At 33.9% G+C, this 25928-nt stretch overlaps 4 protein-coding genes across 4 annotated transcripts; 3 read left to right on the top strand and 1 right to left on the bottom strand.

Moving 5' to 3' along the window:
* Nucleotides 1-3928: 3928 nt before the first annotated feature.
* On the top strand, nt 3929-5395 carry DHAR3 (dehydroascorbate reductase 1). Its single transcript, XM_078980268.1, has 6 exons — nt 3929-4200; nt 4393-4483; nt 4556-4699; nt 4774-4891; nt 4974-5114; nt 5197-5395. The coding sequence occupies exons 1-6, from the start codon at nt 3984-3986 to the stop codon at nt 5281-5283; spliced, it is 798 nt and encodes a 265-aa protein (XP_078836394.1). The 5' UTR covers nt 3929-3983; the 3' UTR covers nt 5284-5395.
* Nucleotides 5396-5446: 51 nt separating this feature from the next.
* On the bottom strand, nt 5447-7246 carry LOC145031664 (Pentatricopeptide repeat (PPR) superfamily protein). Its single transcript, XM_078980267.1, has one exon. The coding sequence runs from the start codon at nt 7151-7153 to the stop codon at nt 5507-5509; it is 1647 nt and encodes a 548-aa protein (XP_078836393.1). The 5' UTR covers nt 7154-7246; the 3' UTR covers nt 5447-5506.
* A 4575-nt stretch (nt 7247-11821) lies between these two features.
* Nucleotides 11822-12850, top strand: LOC145030099 (uncharacterized). The gene has a single exon (XM_078978526.1). It carries the CDS (start codon nt 11822-11824, stop codon nt 12848-12850), a length of 1029 nt encoding a protein of 342 aa, XP_078834652.1.
* A 10947-nt stretch (nt 12851-23797) lies between these two features.
* On the top strand, nt 23798-24683 carry LOC145031663 (protein RSI-1-like). The gene is made up of 3 exons (XM_078980266.1): nt 23798-23996; nt 24225-24249; nt 24350-24683. The coding sequence occupies exons 1-3, from the start codon at nt 23913-23915 to the stop codon at nt 24529-24531; spliced, it is 291 nt and encodes a 96-aa protein (XP_078836392.1). The 5' UTR covers nt 23798-23912; the 3' UTR covers nt 24532-24683.
* Nucleotides 24684-25928: the final 1245 nt, after the last annotated feature.

The raw sequence follows: 25928 nt of genomic DNA, 5'->3' as shown, positions 1-25928 counted from the left end.
CATATGTTGTATGGATTCAGATTATGTTTGTGCTTTGGCATGTCTTCATGATATGATTACGACCTTTGATTTCAGCGGTCTCACTAATAAGGACACCGCTCCTCCAAAAGCCCAACATTGATTGGCGAGTCTCATTTTTAGTAAAATTGTCCAAGATATGGAAGTTCACTTCAACATAATGATTAGGTAGAAAGCAATTTTTGAGTGTCTAAGGACCCCACATGCTCATAATTTTCTTATGACTATTCATATTGACGGTCTTGATCAGCATATGTCGCCAGTAGAGTATGGTGTTATCCTCAAGTATCGCCTTATGATCCATTTATTTCCGGCTGACGAGACTTGTCTTGTTTGTCGCAAGGCATGCTTGGACTCCTTTTGGGAGCATGCAGTTCATTGTAAAGAGCTCCCGGGTTTCAAGTACCGACACAATCTGGTTAGGCGTGTCCTTTTTAACATATTTAGGCGCATTGGGGTTATTGCCAAGAAAGAGGCACCAACGAATTTTTTGACTAACCCATTAGAAGGAAGATCAACACTTAGATCAGCTGATGTTTTAGTATTTGGACGGGCTAGAGGAAAACATGCATGCATAGATCTAACAAGGGTTTCCCCTCTTGTGAGCTTGGGGAGTGAGGTTTTCACTGTGGTGCAAGCTGCTTTAAAAGCTGCATCAAGCAAAGTAGTAAAACATGAGAAAGCGTGCATGGAAAATCAACACACGTTTATACCCTTTACATTTAATACTTTCGGTTTCCTTGCGTCGGAAGCTGTGGAGTTACTCAATAGAGTCCAACGGATCATGCATGGTAATGTTATGATTCCAAGATCAATAGATGGTTTTAAAAGAATTAGTTTTGTTATCCAAAAAGGAGTTGCGACACAACTTGTTGCTCGTTTACCCACTATCTCTATGTAAAATTTTCTTCTTTAATATAAATAGATGATTGATAAATATGTATAACTATCATTTTTAAATAAAGGTAGTTATTTTGGTCTGATTATAGATAGGAGTTAAAATCTATCTTTCACATGCTATATAGGTAATAAAATAAATAAATAAATAAACGAATTAGAAGCCACTTTCACCGTGGACTACATCAATTTATTACTTTTTTTTTTTTTTGAACGGGAGGCAGACATAAAATTAAAAACAAGCTACCTAGAAACTAGCAAATCACAAGAATAAGAATGAGTTACAGTGAACATGAAATAAAAGGGTTACAACACCAATAATCCCAATTAAGATCAACCTCTTGGCTCTACATTTAACCTAATTAAAAAGGTTTAATTGTATTTCATCCTCCGTATTAATCGAGATATTTTCAATTCTTGAAAAACTTTGCATTTCTATCATTCCATACATACAAAAGAATTACGGACAATTGGGTTGGATTTGGGTTGATGGATTGGTGGGTCAGAATATATTGACCCAACCCAACCCATATAATATATGAGTTGGTGGGTTGACGGGTCACGGGTTGACGGGTTGAAAACATCAACCCAATCCAACTCAACCGATATAAGTATATGGATTCGTGGGTTTGTGGGTCAGTGGGTTGATCACAACTCATATACCTATTTAATAAGCAACATATTTAAAAATGAAATTAAAAAATACAAATAAAATGAAATTATAAAGTCTTTAAATACTCAACATAAAGTCGTAAACATGAGTGACGACGAGTGGTGTGCGACAGCCGGATGATAAAAAGACGAGTGGTGTGCGTGCGACACTGCGACAGTCGATGACTCGATGCATCAATCGACGGAGATGGGAGACACGAAGCTGTGAGTTTAGAGACTGGATTTCTTTTTTATTAAAGGCTTCTTAGGGGCTAGGGTACGCTAAGTTGACTCGAAGATGTTTTGTAGTTTTGGAATCAAAAAACGATTAAACGATAATCAAATATTCAAAACTGATAAATAATTAAATATATTTTTTAAACATTATATATATATATATATATATATATATATATATATATATATATATATATATATATATATATATATATATATATATATATAATCGGGTTTTTGAGTTGACCCGCGAACCCAAACACGTAACCCAACCCAACCCATGAAATAAACGGGTTGGCGGGTCGGCAGATTGACGGGTCAAAAATCTCAGCTCAAACTCGTTTATTTTCGTGTTGATCAGTATCAGGTTACAGGTTAGGATCGATAATTATCACCCCTACAAATAATAACATTTTTCAAAGCTAACAGAAACTTGAGCCTTGATGAGGAACATTGCAGCCATTTAAAAATTTTGCCCACTCCAAGAATGTTCCCTTAGGCCCATATCCAAGCCCACGCCAATCGATAGCCCAAATCCAAATCATCTTCTTGCAGGAACAAATAAAAAAAGCAGCGATTGTTTCCTTCTTCCATCGGACTACAAAATGAAGACATTAAGTTTTGAATGTTAATTTCCCTGTTTCCTAAATTTGGTGCAAGAGAATTTCAATTTTTAGCTAAACGCAAAGTGAAAACAGTTAATCTTGATTGGCACCCACCATTCTTTTTAAGTAAAAACGGATCCACATGAAAATACAATGAGTTAAATAATTAATTTGTGGCACTACTAAAAGAGAACATGAATGCAACCTAATGACTTCATTGGAAATTGGAATTGGAGGCTAAAAAAGTTTCCAACCCCTCTTCCCTGAAAGCAACATCCACATCTTTTTTAAATTTAAATATTAAAATCACTTCTCATGTCTTTTAATACTAAACTGTATAAAAGATGTTTCTTGGATTTTCAGCTTCTTATATATCATATTGAGGGGAGTTTCAACAAGTTTGAAGGCTCTAGACGAACCAAAAATTTGAGGGTCTTTGAACACTTCACAATTCACAAAGTAATAAAGTAAAACTAAAATTATAAAATACCATTGAAGTGTAACAATGAACTTTAGTTTGAGAAAGATCATAAATTTTTGAATAATGGACTGATGGTGTTTAACTTCAGTGATAGATAATCAAATGAGTAGCTGACAAATAATCGATCTTTGAATCTTTCCTTCAGAGTTCAGATGATCAGATTGTAATTGTTTTGATTTTTGAACAATGGAGTTTACCTATAAAAGTACAAATCGTGAGGAGTTATCAAAATATCAGTTATGTTGTTATGGAGAAGCCGACAAGCCGAGAATGGAGAAGGAGACTAGAATCGTAATCGCTAATCAGAGTATGGAGAAGAAGAAGAATTGTCGTTTGTAAAAGAAAATAAACAGAATTTTTGAGGCATGCATGAAGACTAACGATCCAGATTCACTGATTTAATATGAACATTAGATATAATAGGTATCAGGTGTTTGATTAAGTGGGACCCTATATAAGTGGGGCCCCTAAAGCCTATCTTTGTTGAAATACAAATAAAGTCGCCCATGATCATATTTGGGTTTGTAGTGTAGATCGGTTTTGGTGCCGAAAGAAATATGATGAGCATCCAATCCTATGACCATAACTAGAAAAGGAACAATAAATTGTAACATATGATCATTAAATGTCAAACTCTTCGACAAAGTGATTTCTTCATAATATGTTCTTTGATCATTGTGTCATATTTGCGATTTACCAAACATGAGCATAGAATACTCAAATAATAGTGTTTCTCTTCCATTCTTTTCAATTTCTTTCTAGGTGTTTAATAAATAGAATAAAACAACTATAAAGTCGAAATACCAATTCGGACCTTACATTAGGCATGTAAACCAATTAAATCCTTTTGAAAAATATCATTTTAAAAATCTGTAAAATTTATTCCTTAATTATTTTTTTTAACAAACCTGGTAAATAGTAGTATATTAAAAGAAACTTTGTAAGAAATATAATTTATTTCATCCTCATTCTCACTTGGCAAAGAAATTGCACACGTCAACACAAACCTCATCGCTTGCGACATCACTCACTCTAAAATAATACTCCGTCGTCAGGCATCACGTTATTAATCAATTCCTTTCCTTCAGCCAAAAATGTCTGCTATTAGAATCCATCCGCCTACGACGGCGTTGACGATATCTATCAAACACCTTACCTGCAACCCAAATAACCTCAACCTCTTCTCCACCAATTCTCGCAATTTCAAGCGTTCTGGGTTCAGAAGAAACCTAACCCCCATCGCCATGTCTTCCAACCCTCTCGAGGTCTGCGCCAAATCGTCTATCACTGTCCCTAATAGGCTCGGCGACTGTAAGTTCCTATTCCTTCTTCTCCGGTTTGTTTGCTCAATTCATCAATTGCTTTTATTTGATTGACATGAGATGTTATACTACTTACTGTATTTGATTGTAAGAGTGGAATTTAATGAATTAATGCGACATTTCACGAGTGATATAAAATTTGGATGTATAGTTATTGTGAGCGATTTCTCCTTGTTTTCAGGTCCTTTTACTCAGAGAGTTTTATTGACTTTGGAGGAGAAGCATCTTCCTTACAATCTCAAGTTAATTGATCTTGCTAACAAACCAGAATGGTAATCATACGCTACAGTATTCCCTTTCCGATACTTTAGTTTCTGTAGTCTTGACACTCGAGTTTTATGTAGGTTTCTAAGTATTAGCCCAGAAGGTAAAGTTCCTATCGTGAAGCTTGATGACAAATGGATAGCGGATTCAGATGTTATTACACAGACAGTAGAGGAGAAGTTCCCTGAACCACCATTGTTGACTCCACCCGAGAAAGCTTCCATGTATGTTTATGCTCTTTATCCCCCTTTTGTCCAATTCTTGACTTTCATTGCTCATTGGTGATTGGAATGTGTAGTGGGTCAAAGATTTTTTCAACATATATTGGATTCTTGAAAAGCAAAGACCCTAACGATGGAACAGAAGAAGCTTTACTTAACGAGTTATCTGCTTTCAATGATCACATAAAAGAAAATGTGAGTTCTCTTTTTATATTGAATAGAGACGCTATTATTTGTTGAATTTGTTAGTTGACTTGAATTTGACTTTTATGAATAGGGCCCATTTATTAATGGGAAGGATATATCTGGTGCTGACCTGTCACTTGGACCAAAACTATACCATTTGGAGATTGTTTTAGGTCATTATAAGAAGTGGTCAGTTCCAGATTCACTTCCACATCTCAAAACCTACATGAAGGTACTTTCTTGTTAATATTTGTATAAACTTTATAGTTAATTATATAAAATGTTGTTGAACTGATGAAATTGTATGCATACAGAGTGTGTTCTCATTGGAGTCATTCACAAAAACTATGCCACTCACAGAAGATGTAATTGAAGGATGGAGGCCAAAAGTCATGGGTTAAAGAGTTGAATCCATTTCATTTTGTCGTATCATCAATGTTGCTTATTGTAGCTTTCATTTGCATTATATGTAGTATAAGTATTATTTCTTATAAATAATTATGGATTTAAATACTTGTCATCTTTTTGGTTTTAGGATTGCCAATAGATAACAAAACCATTGTATAGAGGGTTAATGATATAAATTATAAAATGACAACCAATAGTATTTAAATCCACCATGATCTAATTTATATCCTTATCTATTTCAAGATTGGAAATCAACTTATGATATGTGTAATCTATGGGGACTAAAGATCGAGCTTTCATTGTTCTAAAATATCTCTCTGATTCCTCCAATCTTCCACATTCATAAAGACTAACAATCAACCAAGTAAATACCAAAACCCCAGGAGATAGTTTCCTGAATTCCATTTCATAATAAACCTTCAAAACTCCCTCAACATCTCCATCACGTCCATAACCTGCAACAAGATAGGTATATGTATTTGCATCTGGCAAGAACCCTTTATCCAACAAAAGAGTCAACATTTCATCTACTTTACGCACACTCTCATGTCCATTTACCATTTTAACCACTTCATTGAAGGTTAAACAACTTGGAAGGAATCCATTTTGCACCATTTTTTGACAAAGATTCAAGCTTTCTTCAAATCTTCCAACTTTTGAAAAACCAAGAATCATATGAGTATACGTGTCATTGTATGGCTTCAAACCGGTATGTTCCATTTCTTTAAACAATTCATCTCCAATTTCAACATTTCCAGCCTTACAATAGGCTCCTATAAACGATGTATGTACAAAGGAATTTGCCTTGAAACCTCTCTTGAGCATTTCATCGAACACCTCGCGTGCAGACTCTAATTGTCCTAGCTTTATCTTGGCATACACGATCAAAGAATATGAAATGGTATCTGTAATCATGTTCTTTATCAACATCCTCTTTAACAGAACTAACCCATCTTCGATTTTTCCCTCCTCTATCATCGTGAAAACCAAACAAGTGTTAACGATCACTCTAGGCAAGCATCTCTTTCCATCGATCCTATCTATCATATCAACAAAAGTTTGCAGCTTTCCTTGTTTACACAATGCGCTAATCATGATCCCAGTAGTCTTTTCATTTGGGTATGTTCTATGTTTAATCATCTGCTCGTAAATTCTCCAAACCAACTTAGTCTTATCTGATTTCTTAATCACGTGCAATAAGGTATTGTAACTGATAACACTCAATCTAAATCCATGTTCTCCCAAACAAAAACATACATCTATAGCCTCATCAATCATCCTCAACTTTGAACAAATTTGTATCGTTAAATCAAACACAAATGGAGTTGAACTAGTGACCTCATAACTACTCATCAACGAATGAATAAACGAGAGGACAGAAGAAGATCCTTTACAGTCAGGATCTTTCAAATTACCTGTAACAGATCGGATGAGAACTGATTCAATTAACGCGCTGGCATCTCTGATTAGCTTCGCATTAACCAAAATGTGTATTACAAGAGCGTACGTTTGTGTTTGGTGTGTGATCTTGCCGAAATGGGATGACCAGTGGAAGAAAGACAGAGCCTTTTTAGCATTTGGTGGTTCTTGGAGTTGAATCAGTACTTTGTTGATGATAGCTGAGTTTCTGACATCGACGAACTTAAGCTTCCGATTAAGGGTTTCCCAGTTGAGGTTATTTGAAAATGATTTGCAGACGCAGGTGATTGTTTCTGCTGTCTTCTCTTCCTCTACCTGCGCCGCCGCCGTGTGTGGTGATTCTGCCGCCGTATTAATGCAACTTTGAAAGCGAGGAAGGCTAGTATTGATTGAAGAAGAGGATTTGGTGTAAGGAATGATGATTCGGCGTAAGAGAGTCTTCATCAGCAGAAGTTTGATTGCAATTTGTTTGAAGTTCACGCCAGGCAGAACAAAGATTTGCTCCTAAGTCAATTAAAATTCATATTTCGCCCCTTTTATGTTCTGAAGTTACATGTCTAGCCCTCGTTTTTCTAACGTCTCTCTTCCATCCAAAGCTTTTGAGAACGAAAATTTGGAACATCAAAAGTTTGGTATATGAACTTGATAAAATAATCTTTTTGTAAATGCATGTTTGTTAGGACTTTCGCAACAAACACGTTATTAAAGATGCAAAGAACATAATGATTAACAGGGTTCACGCGTTTGGATAATCCTGCTAAATCTGCAAACGATTTATTTTTTTTAACGATTTAGAAACATTAATATTTAGAAGATACAACGAGATCTATATACAATAAGAAAACGGGCTTAAACATGTATATGGGCCAGAGCCCACATAACTTATATCATATTGTCATCCTTTTGAAAAAACCTAACAAAGGTGAGCCACCACATAAGTGCATATACGTTTTGGTTAGGGAAATCTTCAGAAAAGTCCTAAAATTTTAGTCCAATTTATGAAAAATTCCCAAACTAATTTTTGTTTACAGAAAAGCACAGAATACCGGCTAAAACTTCGAAAAAACCCTTTTTGGCCGGTTTCGTAGATTTAGCCGGTATTCTGTCCTTTTTCATTAGTTTGCTCAAAATATTAGGATTTTTCTGAAAATTACTCGATAACCAAAATATTAGGACTTTTTTTAAAATTACTATGGAATTAATGGATATTATTATTTACAAATCATTTATAAACATAAAAAATATTTTTTTTATTATAAACAAGGGAAATACATTTGTTGTTAATTTCTAGAAATAGAATGGTCGACTATGTACTTCTCAATTGTTTGTTGACCACTTCAAAGTCTCCATGTTCTTCATATGTATCGTTGTGGGTGTCATAATGAGAAGTACTCTATTAGGCGTGACCAATACAAGAGTTGATAATATTTATTAATACACAATCAATAAGTTTCTACTTGCTATTAAGCATGATGCTATATGATCATGTGTTATTAGAAAATATCATTACACGAACATATAGATATTTCATTATGTTCTTTAACCTAACTACCACCTAACCTCCAAACATTACCCGGTAACAACCATAAAATTACACACATCTATCAAGAGTGAAAAGTAAACTTTGAATGACAATTTAAATAGATAATCACCCTTCACTTGTTTCCATATAAATTATCATTCAGGGTTCACCTTTTACATTTTATAGATGTGTGTTAGCCGATGATTGTTAACATGTAAGGTATGAATGTTGGTTGGTAGTTAGGTTAAACAACATAAGAAGAACACCAACATTAGAGGAATGCTAACTAACTTCATCTCACCATCATACCCACAACAATGCATAGGAAGAACGTAGAGAGTTTGAGTGGTCAAGAAACAATAGAGGAGTACTTAGGCCAGCAATATTTTGGTTATTATGTAATTTATAAAAGATTTGTTAATAATAATATTCATTAATTTCATGGTAATTTTCAAAAAAGTCCCAATATTTTGGTTATTATGTAATTTTTGGAAAAGTCCCAAAATTTTGAGCAAACTAACGAAAAAGGACAGAATACCGGCAAAATCTGCGAAACCGGCCGAAAAGGGTTTTTTCGAAGTTTTAACCGGTATTCTGTGCTTTTCTGTAAATAAAATTTATTTTGGGACTTTTTCATAAATTAGACTAAAATTTTGGGACTTTTCTGGAGATTTCCCTTTTGGTTATATAGGCCATTGCTAAGTATTAGTAATGGTAATCATGACATATCATAATTAACAATTAAACATTATTTTAAGTTCTTGTTAATCACTTTTTAAACTCAACTCAAAATTAAAGATATAACAATATTGTAAATATATTTGCAATTAAAACCTGTTATAGTTTGTTTGGCATTTTAAAGGAAACAATGGGTTGGATCCAGAACATGAAAGAGTTCCCACATAATGACAACACACGTCTAAATTCAAACATCGAAGAGGCAGATTTGTTATCATTCAGCTTCAACCAAGGTCAAAGCAAAATTGGCAAAATACAAGAACAAAGACCAAGTCGAAACACTTAGATGAATTTGTTATGGACTTACCACCTTCATTTGAACATACGAATGCTATATCAACATTAGATAAGTCAACGACACATCCAATTTCCCGATTCGTTTCTTATAACAGATTCTTAGAAAGCTCATCGGGCATTTATTGCGGCTATTACGGAACACGACAAACCAAATAATTTCTTGCAAGCCGTGGTTGGTCCAAATTGGTGTGACACAATGAGCAAAGAAATTGTTGGGAAATTCGAAATAGGGTTATGAAAATCTGGATCACAAACAAGAATCGTGTAAACACTTTCCTTGTTTGATATTTCGACCCTATACGCCTTGGGTATCACGAAATCCAAACTAGGATAATTCCTGAAGCAACAATTCTGATTTTAGGCACAAAATCAGAATCAATTTTGATAAGAAGAAGAAGAAGTCTATTTTTCGTTTTTCTCTGTGTTTCAAAATATATATCGTTTTCCCTATCTTATCCAAACAACGGATATAAGAAAATACAAGTGTGCACTCCTGCACCTCCTAACTTATATTATAACTAAAACATTATTCTTGAAACACTTGTTAAATCCATTACACTAAAATATATTTGGTGATAAATCACCAACAGAAATTAGTGCTCTTGAAGAGAACGGAATTTGGGTACTTACTTCCCTTCTACCGGGAAAGAAAGTTATTGACCTAAAATGGGTCTATAAGATAAAATACAAGCGGGATGGATAAGTTGAGAGATATAAAGCTCTTTTAGCCACAAAGAGATACACACAAATTGAAGGAATTGATTTCCATGAGACTTTTGCACTTGTTTCAAAATTAGTACAATTCAATGTGTTTTGGATGTTGCTTCTAAAAGGCAAGGGATTATCCATCAAATGGGCGTTAACAATGCTTTTTTACAGGCTGATCTTGATAAAGAAGTCACATGAAGGTTCCACAATGATTTATTAAAACATATGAAGATCGTGTATGCAAGCTACAAAAATCCATATACAGTTTACGACAAGCATCCCAAAATTGGTATCAAAAATTTACCAAGTCTCTAGTCAACAATGGTTTAAAACCATCAGAAGCAGATCACTCCATGTTCGTTTTCAAAAATGAATTTACACACATTATAGCCCTTATATATGTCGATGATATTCTTCTCATGGGAAACAATAATGATAAACTTGAAGAAGTGAAGACATATTTACAAACACAGTTCAACATTAAGGATTTAGGACCACTAAAATACTTCTTGGGTATTAAAGTAGCACGATCACCAGATGGCATTGTAATCGGTCAATGCAATTATATTCTCAATATTTTAGAAGATTGTGGAATTCAAGGAAGTCGTCCCTGTTCTGTTCCTATGGAGCAAAACTTGTGTCTCAAGAAAGAAGACAATAGTCCTGAAGTAGATACTCCTAAATATCGTCTGTCTTGTAGGAAGATTACTTTATCTTACTGTCCCACATCCAGATATTGCATACTTCGTAAACCAGTTGAGCCAGTTTCTCAAAAAACCACGAAAACCACATTGGGATGCATCAATTCGGGTACTTCGATATTTAAAAACCACTCCTGGACAAGGTTTATTTTTACCTGCTTTTAGAGTCCTTGATCTAGTGGCTTATTGTGATGTTAGTTGGTTGAGTTTTCCATCAACAAGAAAGTCTTTCACTGGTTATTTCATTGGTTTGGGTGGTTCTCTAATATCCTGGCGTACAAAGAAACAAAGTGTGGTTGCTAGATCTTCGGCTGAAGTCAAATACAGTTAATGGCTAACACGATATGTGAAATTCTTTGGTTAAGATGACTTCTTCAAGATTTCAATGCAACACAAAGGATGATACACCATTAATGTGTGATAATGAAGTTGTTTGTCATATTGCAGCTAATCCTGTTTATTATGAACACATATAACATGTTGAAATGAATTGTTACTTCATGAGAGAGCGAGTTGCCAATGGAGAGATAAAACCATGTCCAATTCGGTCAAAATTTTAACCGACAAATATTTTCACTAAACTTTGGGAGCAGATCGGTTTCGATTTTTATGCAGCAAGTTGGGTGTTTGTAACCTTTACATCCAACTTAAAAGAGAGTATTGAGATATAGATAGATATTTGTTTCCTAATATAAGTCATGTTCTTTTTCTTATTAGTTTACTTATCCAACAAAGTCTTAGAAGTCTTTATCATGTAGAGTCATTTTCTCATTTTATTTGCCTTAGTTTAGTATAAATAGTCTTCTATGTAAACGTTTTTCCTCAATTCAATAAAAATTAGTTTATCAAAATTGTTACTTATAGATAAAGATTTAAAATTAATCTTTATTTACATCTCATTTAGTTATTTAAGAAATCATTTCCTCAAACTTAACTCCAAATTTTATGGTGGAATTCACAATATTATCAGATTTATAGGATCACGAGGTTAAACTACATCCCAAAGTCCCAACCCTACCTTAACAGCTAACACTTCAAATTTGACCAAATCTTGGTCAAACCACCCCCCTCACGACCTCACCCTCACCCACACCCACACTCAAAACCGATGATTCAAACAAACAACACACAAACAAGGTGAGAACCATGGACTTCACCCCACCATCAAACCCTCCTATGGCTATACAACAACCCAACCCCATTTCATCAATCCCTTCTTCTGGTAGTAAGCTTCCAATTAAGCGCAAAACCCCCACATCCACTCTAATCCTCTCAACGCCCAAACTCGAATCCGACGACGACGACGCCGATCCTGATCCCGATCATGACGCCATCGCCAGGCAACCTCCTTTCAAATTTCATCGGATTTGGACCGAGCCAGATGAGATCCGTTTCCTCCAGGGACTCCTCGATTGTTCTTCCCAAGGCTTGTCGTTCCCTCGAGATCTCGGAATATTCTACTCTCGATTCTCCCATGGAATGTCGCAGCCGTACACGAAATCGCAGCTGTCTGAGAAGCTCCGTCGTCTCCGGAAGAAGTTCAGGGTGATTTCCTCGCGTCTGTCGAAAGGGCTCGACAAGGCGCTGCTTTCGCCGCAGGATCGTGCTTTGTATGATCTTTCGAAGCAACTTTGGGAGCCGGATCATCCGTTTTTACCATCTGGCGTTTCCAATTCGGATTCTAACCCGGTTAACAATCACAACTGTAAGCCGAATTTGGTTGGGGTTAAGGTTAGTTTCTCGCCGACGCTACCTTCGTCTTCTATGGCTGTATTAGCTTTGCCGTCTGTGATTAAGGAAACGAACAATCGCAGCAACCGTAACAAATTTAACAACCTTGCTGCTGGTGCTGCTACTGCTGGTGGTTTCAATGGCGATGTTAAGCTTAATGATGTGAATGTAGAATTGAAGCGTAATGCTGAAATGGCGCGAAAAGAAGTCAGGGTAAAAAGTGGTGGTGATGATGTTATGCATTTTGCAAACAAGACTCTTGCTGATGTTCTTGATCAGTCGTTGAAGGAGATTAAAACGATGATTGATCTTCAAAGAAATTCAAATCTTGAGAAAGAGATTAGCTTTGAGAAGCGATGGAGGGATCAACATATTGCAGAGTTTGATGTATTGGCCAAACGTCTGAAGCTAATTGTGGAGCATTCCTCATTGGTTAGTAAATAAAATCTTTGTATACAAAAATTGGCATATATGATATTAACTACTACTCTTTATATTTAGAAATCTTTTTGTTGATCTTCTTCAGTCATTTCGATTTATGATAACTTGGTTCTCTTTTCTACTTGGACTTATTTCTGTACTTTTGCATAGTTTGCCTTATGAGTTATGAATATATCCATTTTCACTTGCTCTTAATGTTGCATTATAAGTTGTTTAGAATAGTCTTTTCATGATTGTTCAAAATATGGAGGTTGAATGTGAGAAAGAACTCTTGTAGTAATGAGCTGAATGCTGTGTATATGCTGTTCTTTGATCAACATTGTAAATAGTTGTAATGATTACAGAGGGATTTATCATTTTAATTGAAAATCTCTGTAAAATTACAATGATCTAAGAAGTTATCCAACCATTGTTCCTATCATTAATTTTAAATCACTCTTCTAATTTTATAAATTTTAAGAACTTGTCCAAAAATCGAACTGAAGCAACTAGCGAAGGATTTATCTTTCTAATCGAAAATCGAACTAAAGCAACTCACAAGCAACTCACAAGAACTAAGAAATTACATGAAAATCAAACAAGTTCAAGAATATTAGGGTTAACGATGGAAAAATTCAAACTAAGAGACCACGTCATATTCCTTCTTGATGTATTCCATTTTCAATACATACTAATCTTATTTACAAGTTACAACATAAATAGATGGAATTTCCAATTTATGCTATTTTCCACATCTTGTCCCATTTCAGTACATAGTGTAAGCTTATTCACATTTCCAAGTTTCAAGAGTCTTGAGATCACTTGCTTATAACTTGTTCTTTCCATTTAGGGATAATGTCACTATAGAACAATGAAGTTTTGGGTTTGGTCTAATTTGACCATTTATGTTATTTTTTTACACAATAAACCATCTAATATATATTGTACATGTCAATCAAGCCATTACCATTAGTTTTTAACCATTCATTCGTTAACTAGTTGTACGACATGGTCCCTATGGTTAAATATTTATCCATAATTGGTCCAATAAGTAATAAAATTCATCATTTTTGAAACTCAATGGACCAAACTGTAACATTATCATCGTGTACAAAATGTTCGTCGCTCTGGGGACCAAGCGTACAAAATGTTCGTGTTGTCATGTTTCCACACCGGATCTGGAAGAACATCGAGTATCAAAAACAAGTTACAGTTGTTAGGTACGCCTCTTCTTCTGGCGTTACCTTCTGAACTAACTCTCAATCGGTTACCGGAATTGCCACCAAAAGGGACTTTGGGACTGATTCGTTTTGACTTCCAGACTCGCCTGTCATCGGAGCATGTGGTTTAGGGAGTTAAGATTTCTCTGGTTCCTTTACAGGAGGAGCAAGTGGTGACTTGTTGGAAGATGTTGATGGGAGTTCTGGCAGAGGATATGACTTGGCCTTTTATCGCTGCATAGGGAGCAATGAGAAGCGGTGGTTTCGGGTTTCACGTCGGATCCTTTGCAAGTTTGACATGTGTCGAGTGTTTATATTTAGATTACTTTTTCGATTCCGAATACAACTTCTTTGAAGTTTAGAACGAGGTTGTAGCATTGATCTTCACCTTCCGTGGCCATGTTGCGGGAGCTCCGATCACCCATTTCGCCGCCCAAGTCGAATAGTGATTCAAAGATATCAAATGGGTTATTGAAATCTTGGTTGGATTTGATTAATTTGGGAAGTTTTTAGAAGCGAACGACTGTTGTGTGAAAACTTTGTTGATTTTAATGATTTTTTGGTAGATTGAACTTACTTTGTTACCCATGCCGTCGACACCTTTGAGTAGCCTCGAGCTTTCGATGTACCGACATTGTTTATCATCGTTTCATAAAACCTGCATCGAGAAGAAGGGGAATTTTTTTCATTTAATGTAGATGTGAGATTTAAAAAAATGATGAATTTTACTACTTTTGGGACCAACTACGAATAAATTTTTAACCATAGGGGTCATTCATGCAATTTAAAACAACTGATTAACAGAATAATGGTTAAAAACTAACTGACTTAATTGATATATACAGTAAAAATTAGATGGTCTATCGTGCAAAAAATAACATAAATAGTCAAATCGGACCAAACTCGAAACTTCAATGTGTTACGGTGTCATTATCTCTTCCATTTATTATCTTAAAAGGCTATCAGTGGTCACCACTTGACCACTCTAAAAGTGTTGTTACCTAAGATCATCCATTATACCTATTCACTAACCATTATTGTGGTGGGTGTCGCATATCACCGCTTAACTACCACTAAATCTACGAGATACCCACCATTACAACTCCACTCCACATCATTTTTTTTTTTAAATTGCACGTTTCACTGTTATGAATTTCAACAACTAGTATTAAAAATTCAATCATTTCGGGTGTAAACTCTTCAATCGGGATGACTATGTCGTCCTACTCATACGTGCAAATCACTTGGCCTTAATCTTCAATGATCATATTATGCATTATAAAACATGTCTGGACCATTCGTTTAATTATATCCTTATCCTAAATTCGTGTAGCATATTTGCATACATGTCATGTTTGCTTGAGAACTCGTCGGATGCATCAAAGGCTATACTGTATCCCAAATATCTAAGTGCAGTCGTTCAGTTTTGTATATTACTAAAACTCATTCTTCCTCTATCATGGAATTTTTGTTTAAAAAATCATAATAGGCTTCTAAAACATTACTAATACATAAAAATATAGCTTTATTAACATAGAAACAACATTCGAAAGCATATTCATTGTATAGACGGTTATCGGCAAAGTAATCACGTACCAATAAGTCGTGTGCGGCTTGGAGATCACAATTGACAGCTGCTCTTGAATGCGAAACATTCGAACTTTCTTCAGCGTAAATGTGTTGTACAATATTGAAGAACATCGAGATGAATTCTCCATCATCATCCAAATCGAAATTCTTAAAGAATTCCATGTGTATTTGTTTTTATAGATAGAGAGTATAGAGAATGGTCTGAGTGTATAAGTTGTTAAATTGTTGTGTTTATCTATAGGTAATGTTTTGTATTAAAAAAAAAAACAAAGTTTTGACCGTTGAACGGTAAGAAAATGAAGAAGGAAGCCAATTGGCCATTTACGTTTGTCGTCTGCACCACGATTGAGCACGACCACGACCAACCAGAAAGGCCGGGATGGTGGGCACGATGGACTTCCGTAGCCACGTAGACCACGAGCTTGCTCGTCATCGGTATACCATATATACTAATTGCTAGTCATTATCACTTCCCTATCACACACCTAGGAAATGATCATGACTCCACATATCATATTTATTATGTTTGTACTTTTTGCTTAATATCTTGTACATTTAAGAGACAGAGGGAAGAATATGAGAAAGATGTGGTCAAGCGTAGTTCTCACCACAGCCAACCACAATCACTTCCCTTTACTCCACCTAGGGTGGTGTTCACATCCATAATGCCCCGGGATAATGACTTGAAAGGGTAACGAACTTTCGACTTTTGTCACATTTAGTCACTAAACTTTTTTTCGTTATCTATTTGCCATTGAACTATTGAAACTGTTCACATTTTACCCTTATGACCGGCTGTTACCGGTCATAAGGGTAAAATGTGAACAGTTTCAATAGTTTAGTGGCAAATAGATAACGAAAAAAAGTTTAGTCACTAAATGCGAACAAAATCGAAAGTTCGTTTCCCTCTAAAAAGTTCAGTGACTAAATGTGAACAAACTTCCTATTCCTATCGTATTATGTTTTAGCAAAATTATTTATTTTTGTTTAATCGTAGTAACATTTGTTGATGAAGAAATCTATGAAATAAAAAAACAAAATGTAACATCCGGATTTCCAGGTATCATAATTTAAGTATTTTTCTTTTGAGTTAAGAAGAGAGACTCGACGAGTTGACGCCTCAACTCGTCGGGTAAGGTCACGACTGATGACTCAGATTAATGAATGGACTCGACGAGTCGGTGAGGCGAATCGACGAGTCCACGCTGTTGGCAGAAACCCTAAATCTTTGGGCCCGAGCCATATTTAAAGGCACTTATGGCCTTCAATTGCGACTGCCTTTCTCATAAGTGAGAACCTTAGCGAGCTTGAGTGTGTAGAGTGAGAGGAAGAGCTATCTTGAGCTTTTTGGTGTGATAGATCTGGACCCTTCTAGGTCTAGAGAGCCGAGAATATGAAGCTTTAGTAGAGTAAACCTTGGGGTTCGAAGTTAGGAAGAATAACCTTAACCAACAATGTGATGAAATAAAATGATGAGAGATAGGTGATGATAGAAAGGTGATGATAATTAGCTAAATAGATGATGATGAATATGTGATACAGGATGAAAGGAGATACCATAACCTTAACCAGCAATGTGGCGATGTAGTAATCCACCAGAGTATAGATGGCGACCACGGACTATTCTAGATAACCTAATGGAAACACCAGCAGACCTATAACCTGTAGGTGATGAATTACAATTTCAGACGATGTTGTAACTACGTATTCATGCGATGATAGTCTAACCCCTTACTATGAATTACGAGTTCAGACGATGTTGTAACTACATATTCATGGGATGTCACAAATTCCGCATGCCAAACTAATGGTCATAATTCACATCAGTGAGAATGGTTCATTTTTTTGTAAAACCAAAATCAGATTGGAAATTTTGATTTTTTATTTTGGAAAATGTCAACCATTGGTTTTTTATTTCGGTTTTGGTTTTTTGTTTTTTTTTTAAATATATTTCCAGGTTTTTTTTTCCATAGATTTCTTCATCAACAAATGTTGCTACAATTTAACAAAAATAAATAATTTGGTAAAACATAATACAAGAGGAAGTTTGTTCACATTTAGTTATTGAACTTTTTAGAGGGAAACGAACTTTCGATTTTGTTCATATTTAGTCACTAAACTTTTTTTCGTTATCTATTTGCCATTGAACTATTGAAACTGTTCATATTTTACCCCTATGACCGGCAACAGCCGGTCATAAGGGTAAAATGTGAACAGTTTCAATAGTTCAATGGCAAATAGATAACGAAAAAAAGTTTAGTGACTAAATGTGACAAAAATCGAAAGTTCGTTACCCTTTCAAGTCATTATCCCTAATGCCCCGTAACTCCATCACAACCCCACTAGCATCGTAAAATTAAAATTTCAAGGTGTTACACCTAGTGTGACTTTGGTCACATTGTTCTCCCATCCTTTCAACATTTTTTTCTTATTGAAAGTGGCTTGGAATCCAAACATAGAAGGAAGGTCCTACATGCCTTGGTATACACTATTATTCTATTTTGTTTGGAAAACACATAATTTAATTGTTTTCAAAAGAGGAAATTTCTCTCCAGTAAAGACAACATATGACATTCGGTTACAATTCTTTTCTTGGATCAACCATAGATCCAATTTGCAATCCCTAAACTGATATGAGCTGTGTTTTTTTTTTTTTTTTTTCACTTTTTTCTTGTATTTTGTACTACGTGTCTAGTTTCCCACCGGCTATTTTCTAGTTGTATAAAGTTGTTGATTGTTATGTTTTGTTTATAACAACGGATATATTAAGAAAAGAATTTACTCAGGGATTGTAAAACCACACGAAGATCATCTCCAAATCGACACCATGGCTCCACACCACGAACCAAGCCATCTACAAATCGATTTCACATGCTCACAAACAAAGAAAAGGTGATCAAAAACTATAATATTCAAAATACATTGATAACTTATTTATTATTAGATATATAGTAAATATAATGATTTTATTTATAACATAACATAAGAAATTATTTTTAATGGTCCAATGTTACCACTATGGACCATTACCTAGATCATTCAATGTCATTATTACCGTCTGTTACTATGAACCACAGCAATAATATCACTAGTTGTTGTGGACCGCCATTATCCTCGAAATACATCAACAACAATTGGCTTCGTCTTTTGTAATTTAACCTTATAAATAATCATAGCCTATGTTATATATATATATATATATATATATATATATATATATATATATATATATATATATATATATATATATATATATATATATATATATATATATGAAATGATTTATTGAAATTATAATGATGATGTTAACTTAGTCGTAGAGAATATATTGATACGAAATGTAATCGTCTTAAATTTATAAAACAAATAAGAAAAAGTTAGATTGAGTGAACATGCGGTGATCTGATATGATGCAGATCAAAAAAATAATGCATCTAATCTTGAAATTATTGTCACATGATGCCAAATATGAAAGAAGAAAAATCTCAATTATAACATGGGAGACAAAATAATTAAAATAGGAGGATAACGAGCACCAACAACGCGCCGCTTTTATCGGGTAATTTCATTTAAATTACTATAGAAATATCATTTAAATTCCCTCACAAGTAGTGGTAACTAGTATCGGGTAACCTATGAGGCTTGTGGTTGTATGCAACATGTTATCACACTTTAAAGTTGACACTTCACCAACCATATCAACACGGTGTTATAACACAAATTGAAGGAAATGATGTTCCAATGCTATAACATGGTGTTAAGGGGAGAGAGATAGAGAGATAAATATATGCAAACAATGAGAGGAAAGAAAGACTCTCGTTACGATATGTTATCACGATAACATCTCTTAACATAACATCAAATAACATAAGAGGGAGACGGTGTTCCTCATATTACGACGCCGTTATTTGATGACATATAAACATAACGCCTCTCCCTCGTTGCCCACTCCATACACTGAGGATTGTAATATATAATTTCTAACTAATTACTAATTATGTTGTTGTTTACTGATATAATTTTTTATACAAAATTATAAATAATAATTTATTTGTAGTTTATTATATATTTTTTAGTTATGTCTGAGGTATTACAACTAGTTTATTTTTCGAATTTTTTAAGTTATCATGTTTAGTAATTCAAAAGTAGCTTATAATATAGTTTATTAAAAAATTATTTAAAATATTTTTTTTATTTTTAATTTCAAATATACACCCTTAAGTAATTACAAAAACATATTTTTTTAACTGTCATTTTAAAATTTTCAGCTAGTTTTATCAAACGTAATTTTTTATCAGCTAGTTTTTCAGATATCAGCTAGTACGTCAAACATAATCTTAAATTATCTTTTCAAGAGCTTATTAAAATTTATCCAAATATATCTATTAATTAATTATGCAGCATATTCTTTGAAATAACCTTTTATTTCATTTTATATATTTCAGTTAGTTTTACTAAACATTATTTTTTATCAACTAGTTTTTTAATTAATACGTCAAATATAACCTTAATATTAATACAAAAAATTATACATTTTATATTTATCACTTTTAGAAAATCGAAGCACGTTTTATATTAAAATAATTTTAGAGATTATGTTACTAAACAACTATAACTAAAATAAACTATTATATATATATATATATATATATATATATATATATATATATATATATATATATATATATATATATATATATATATATATATATATATATATAATAGAGGAAGTAACAACTGTTACACATAAAATATCATGTAAAACAATAACTTAAAAATATATAATTCAAAGTTCAAGAACCAAATTATTGAAATAAAATTTTAACATCTAAACATATAGTATAAGGCCATATCTTTTGTATTATTTCTTTTTTAACATTAATATAAAAAATAGATTTTTTTCTTCTATAAATTCTTAAAAAAATACCTCTTTATTTATCACTTTTTGATAATTGAAGCATATTTTTGTATTAAAATAATTTAGAAATTATATTACTAAAGAATTATAACTAAAATAAATTATTCATATGAAAGGTAATATAATTAGATTTGATTTGTATTATAATATACAAATTAAGAGGTATTACATCTAAAATATCATTATGTAATATTAACTTAAAAACATAAAATTCAAAATTCAAGACTTAGATTATTAAAGTAAAAGTTTAACATCAAATTTAAGGTAAACATATAAAATATTATTACATCTTTTATATTAGTATTATTAATACCAAAATAATATCAAAAATCTGGTACCAAAATAATATCAAAAATATGGTTGAGTTGTAGTAATTTCAAACCAAATTTGATATGAAATTTACGATTTAGTGTTGTAAGGATGTCTATTTGATGTCACATGTTTATGTCTAAGCATCATTTTTTTTATGGAATCTCTAGTGTTGAAATTGGTGACACCTCACCGTTACATTTAAACTATAATATTATAAATAGATTAAACTGCAAATTCTTTTATATATATATATATATATATATATATATATATATATATATATATATATATATATATATATATATATATATATATATATATATATTAAAGAGGAGCACTTCTTAGGAATAGTGTCTAACCATGGTACTGTTCTTTGGGTTAGTTAATCTACCGTGGTTAGTTAAATCCCCACTACCTACCCTTCCTTCTTTCACCGCTTCAGATACATTTTCTTTTTCATTCTTTTTTGTCCGCAATCTCCACCGCTTAATCCCTCCATCAATCACTCAAAACCTTCAATCACTTTGAATGTTTACTTCTTCTATTACTCCACCGCCTCTCATCTTATCGACGTTACCTCATCGCCTTCCACCGCCTCACCACCTCAAGGAAGTCGTCCTCGGATCCGGTTTAGATGGTCGCCGATTTCATACACTCCACCACCGATGTTTGTTCCAGGTTTGCCACCGATTTCATACACTACACTCAGATCCGTTTGGTCATTGTGGTTAGCAAAAAAGTGTAGATGGAATCCAAAAAGTTTTCAACTTGCACCACTAGTCCAAAATCACAAAATTTTTATGGATTTGGTCCCTGGACAACTTGAAATGACTATTTTACCATTTTCATTTGTTTTTTCTATTTTCTTTATTAATTACAACATTTAAATATTTAGAAAAAAATAAAAAATAAGATCCTACCCTACCCACCCAATCATTCCACCAATATCCCCCTCTCTACTAGCTCTTTCTCTCTCTCTCTCTCTCTCATACACACACTAGTAACTCAATCATACGAGACCAAGCCATCTTCCACCTCTGGCCAACCCTCCACCAACGATAGTTTAAGATCGCATATTCGACTTCTTCACCCAATCGATACCTGGATTCTTGTGCAACTCTTTTGACGACAGACATGGCAACTCGATAGGGTTGTGTGCAATAGAATTTACCTTGATGGTGTACCATGCTTCTACTAGCTACTAAGTCGGCTGAGTTGTCTTCTCAAAGCCTGTTTCTCCGATCATCACAAGAACCTGGTAGTCGTGTACAGCTTGGAGTAATTTTTTTTTTCAGTTTGTAAGGTCTGGCGAAGGGGCTTTAGGGTTTTCAAAGAGGGTTTATGGTTTGATTTCGAGATCGAAGATGAGGGATTTAAGGTTTTCAGAAGCAATCATTGGGGTAACTGATGGTTTAGGGTTTGATATTTCCAAGTGTTCTTGATGTTTTTATTTTGATTTTCAAAATGGGTTTGATGATGAAACAAAAATGAATGATCGAATTGCTTATTTGAAGAAGAAGAATCATCGAAGCTAATGAACGAAGATAAAGGATCGAGATGTTAAAACGTGTACTGATTTTGATGATTCTATAATGAAGATTTAATCAAATTGATTTTTTATTTTGTGAATATTGTAGTTTAGTTGAATTGTGATAGAGATTCCAGCTCTGTTTTCTCTTTCTCTCTTTCCCTCTAAATCGATGATCCAAACCATGTGGGTTTAGTTGGGTATTTGTTCAGCTGGATTTTATGTTCTTATGTATGTGTATAACTTAGAATTAGCACGTCATGAGTGATGAAGAAGAAGAAGATGGGAACGAAGGGAGAAATAGAGAAAGTGGGGTACGAGAGAGAGGGGTGGTTTGGATCATCGATGTTGGTGTTTTGAAATGATGAAAATTTTCAACAAAAATGTCGGATTCAAGCAATAATAATGAGAGAAACCTGGGATTTTTTTTCTTGAATGTTGAGAGAGAGAGAGAGAGAGAGAGAGAGAGAGAGAGAGACCAGGAGGCCCCAATTTTTTTATTTGTTTATTTTTAATTAATATATAATTAAAGAAAAAATACAAAAATACAAAAAAGAAATTAAAAGGGTAAAATTGTCCATTTAGGTTTTCCAAGGACCAAAACCACTAATTTTTCTTAATTTTAGGATTAAAATCACGAAAGATTCTTGATTTTGGACCGTTCATGCAATTCGGAAACTTTTTGGACCTTATCCACATTTTTTTTTTGCAAACAACAAGGACCAAATTTGCAGTTTTTTACCACTCCATATCATTATATCTTTCTTATTTTCTTAATTATTTAATAAATAATATTTTTTAATTGTTTAAAATGTAAAAAAAAGAGAGAAAAAAAGGTTATGTGTGGTCTCTTTTGGTGCATACCATCTTAATCTTAAAATAGATAAGACTTCAAATTAAAAATTATTATGTATTAAATAAGAAAAGTACATATATTTTGGCTTATTGATAAAAAATCTTTGATATATTGGTATTTGTTAACCTAAAAATTGATCATAATTGTAAATAATAAGAAAATCATTCAATTGTAAAAATAAAATAAAATATAAATAAATAAATAAATAAGTCAAGGATAATTTTTTATCAACATAACCAAAATATATAGAATTTAATGCATGTTTCTCATTAATATTTTGCAAAAAAAAAAAAAAAAAAAAAAAAAAACTTTTTTTTTTATGAAATTTGTATCAAAGTAAAAATAGCAAATAAAGATGCTAAATTTGTAAAGTAACTTGAAAAGAAATCCTAAATTTAGGAAAGTTAGATTCCCCTTTTCACGCCTTAACCTGCGCCTCGTGGCTACCACCGTCATCATCACCGCTCGACATGTCACTGTCACTCACAAACACTCGCTACTGTGCATAAACATGAGCTGCAATTCACCATTCTCCATAAAAAAACACATCCTTCGCTCACTATAAATAACCCTTTGCACTTCAACTCATCATCACAGATTCACACTCTATTCCATTCCATTCCTTCATAGTATCATCAGATCTCGATTTGGTTGAAGAAAGAATGGCAGGAGGAAGATCTTCATACGCAGCTCTCATTTTGGTTCTATCGCTTGTTCTCTTGATCACATTCGCCGATGTAGCTCAGGTACCAATTCGAATTCCTTTCATTTTAATTTTTCAAACAATCGATGAATTTTGCTATATAAGCAGTGTTTAAATCAAATTACACAGTAATTGACTAATTGTTATGAAATCCACAAAATCATACAATCGCATCTCGATTTTCAAGCTAAAATTGAATTAGATTAGTTTCGTTTCAACTTTCAAGAGTCCATAAGCTAATTATTCATCTTCTTCTTCATCTCCATTTTAGGGATACAACAAGCTTCGTCCCCAAGGTATGATCGAAACTCGAAACTTCATTCCATTTTGCATTATCAGATTGTACATTACAAATTTACAATCTACTAAAGCACTGACATTGCTAATTCTGTACAGATTGCAAGCCTAAATGTACATATCGTTGTTCAGCAACATCTCACAAGAAGCCATGCATGTTCTTCTGTCAAAAGTGTTGCGCTAAATGCTTGTGTGTTCCATCTGGTGTTTATGGCAACAAACAGACGTGTGCTTGTTACAACAACTGGAAGACTCAGGAAGGCAAACCCAAGTGTCCTTGATTTTCATGTTTCAAACTTTAGAGGGGCTCCATTGACAATTCTTTAAAATGGAAGGACCTAACTGTTTTTCTCATTCAATAATTTCAAGTTTATTGCTGTTTTATTAAAAGGATAACAATGGGCATTTTGAGTCAAAATGTTATCCAACGAAATTTGTGTTTGCCTCCTTTTATCTGTATCAATGTTAAAAAAAAATTAAAAAAAAAAAAAAAAATCAAACTTACTTGTTTTAGAAAGTATTAAAACATATGAATATAATGTTGATTTGTTAAAGTTATCTCACTCGAGTTACACCTTTAGAACATGCCGATTTTCCAAAAGTTTAAGGGTGCGTGTAGTTGCGGAAAAAATGAGCCGTATTCCGGAAAAATTTTCCAAGAAAAATGAGAATTTTGAAAACGCGTTTACTTCGTCTATTTTTTTAAATTTTTCACGGAAAATGAAAATTTTTTCGTTTTCTAAAAATACAAAGAAGTTGGAAAATTTTTAAAAACTGATAATCATTGTTTTCCACATTTTTCTAATTCCAAAATTTTTCTATAAACACACACCCACTCCACCCCATCCACCTCTACCTACCCCCCACACACACCCACCCGCACACACACACACACCAACCCACAAACACACACACATACATACATACCCACCCACAAACACACACACACATACATACATAACCACACACACACACACACCGACCCGCACCCACCCACAAACACACACACACACACCCGCACACACACACACCAACCCACACACATACACATATATACCCACTCACACACACCCACCCACAAACACACACACATACACATACATACCCATCTACACACAAACACACACACACCCACAAACACAGACACATACATACCCACCCACACACACACACACACCAACCCACAAACACACACACATACCAACCCACTCATACACACACACACACACCAACCCACACATACCCACCCACACCCACCCACAAACACACACACATACATACATACCCCACAAACACATACTCGCACCCCCACCCACCCAACACCATCACGACAATCACCGACCTACCATCACTACCACCACCACCACTAACCCGTTACTAGCACCACCACCACCGCTGCCGCCTGTCATCACCACCACTGACACAATTGCCACCGCCACCACCATCGCCTGTCATCACCACCACCGCCGCCGACCGACTACCGTCACCGCCCCCACCCACAACTTACCACCGCTACCGTTTTTTAAAAATGAAAACCGATAGAAAAAACACGTTTTCTAATTTTCTAAAACTGAAAATAAAAAATGAATAAGTTTAACTAAACGCGTTTTCTAAATTTTTCAATGAAAAATGAAAACGGAAAACGAAAATAGAAAAGGGAAAACAAAAAACGGAAAAT

Source organism: Lactuca saligna, chromosome 2, assembly GCF_052625555.1.
Source record: "Lactuca saligna cultivar CGN05327 chromosome 2, ASM5262555v1, whole genome shotgun sequence".
NCBI lineage: Eukaryota > Viridiplantae > Streptophyta > Magnoliopsida > Asterales > Asteraceae > Lactuca > Lactuca saligna.
Note: the sequence above shows the minus strand (reverse complement) of the source record. Positions and strands in the feature narration are given on the sequence as shown.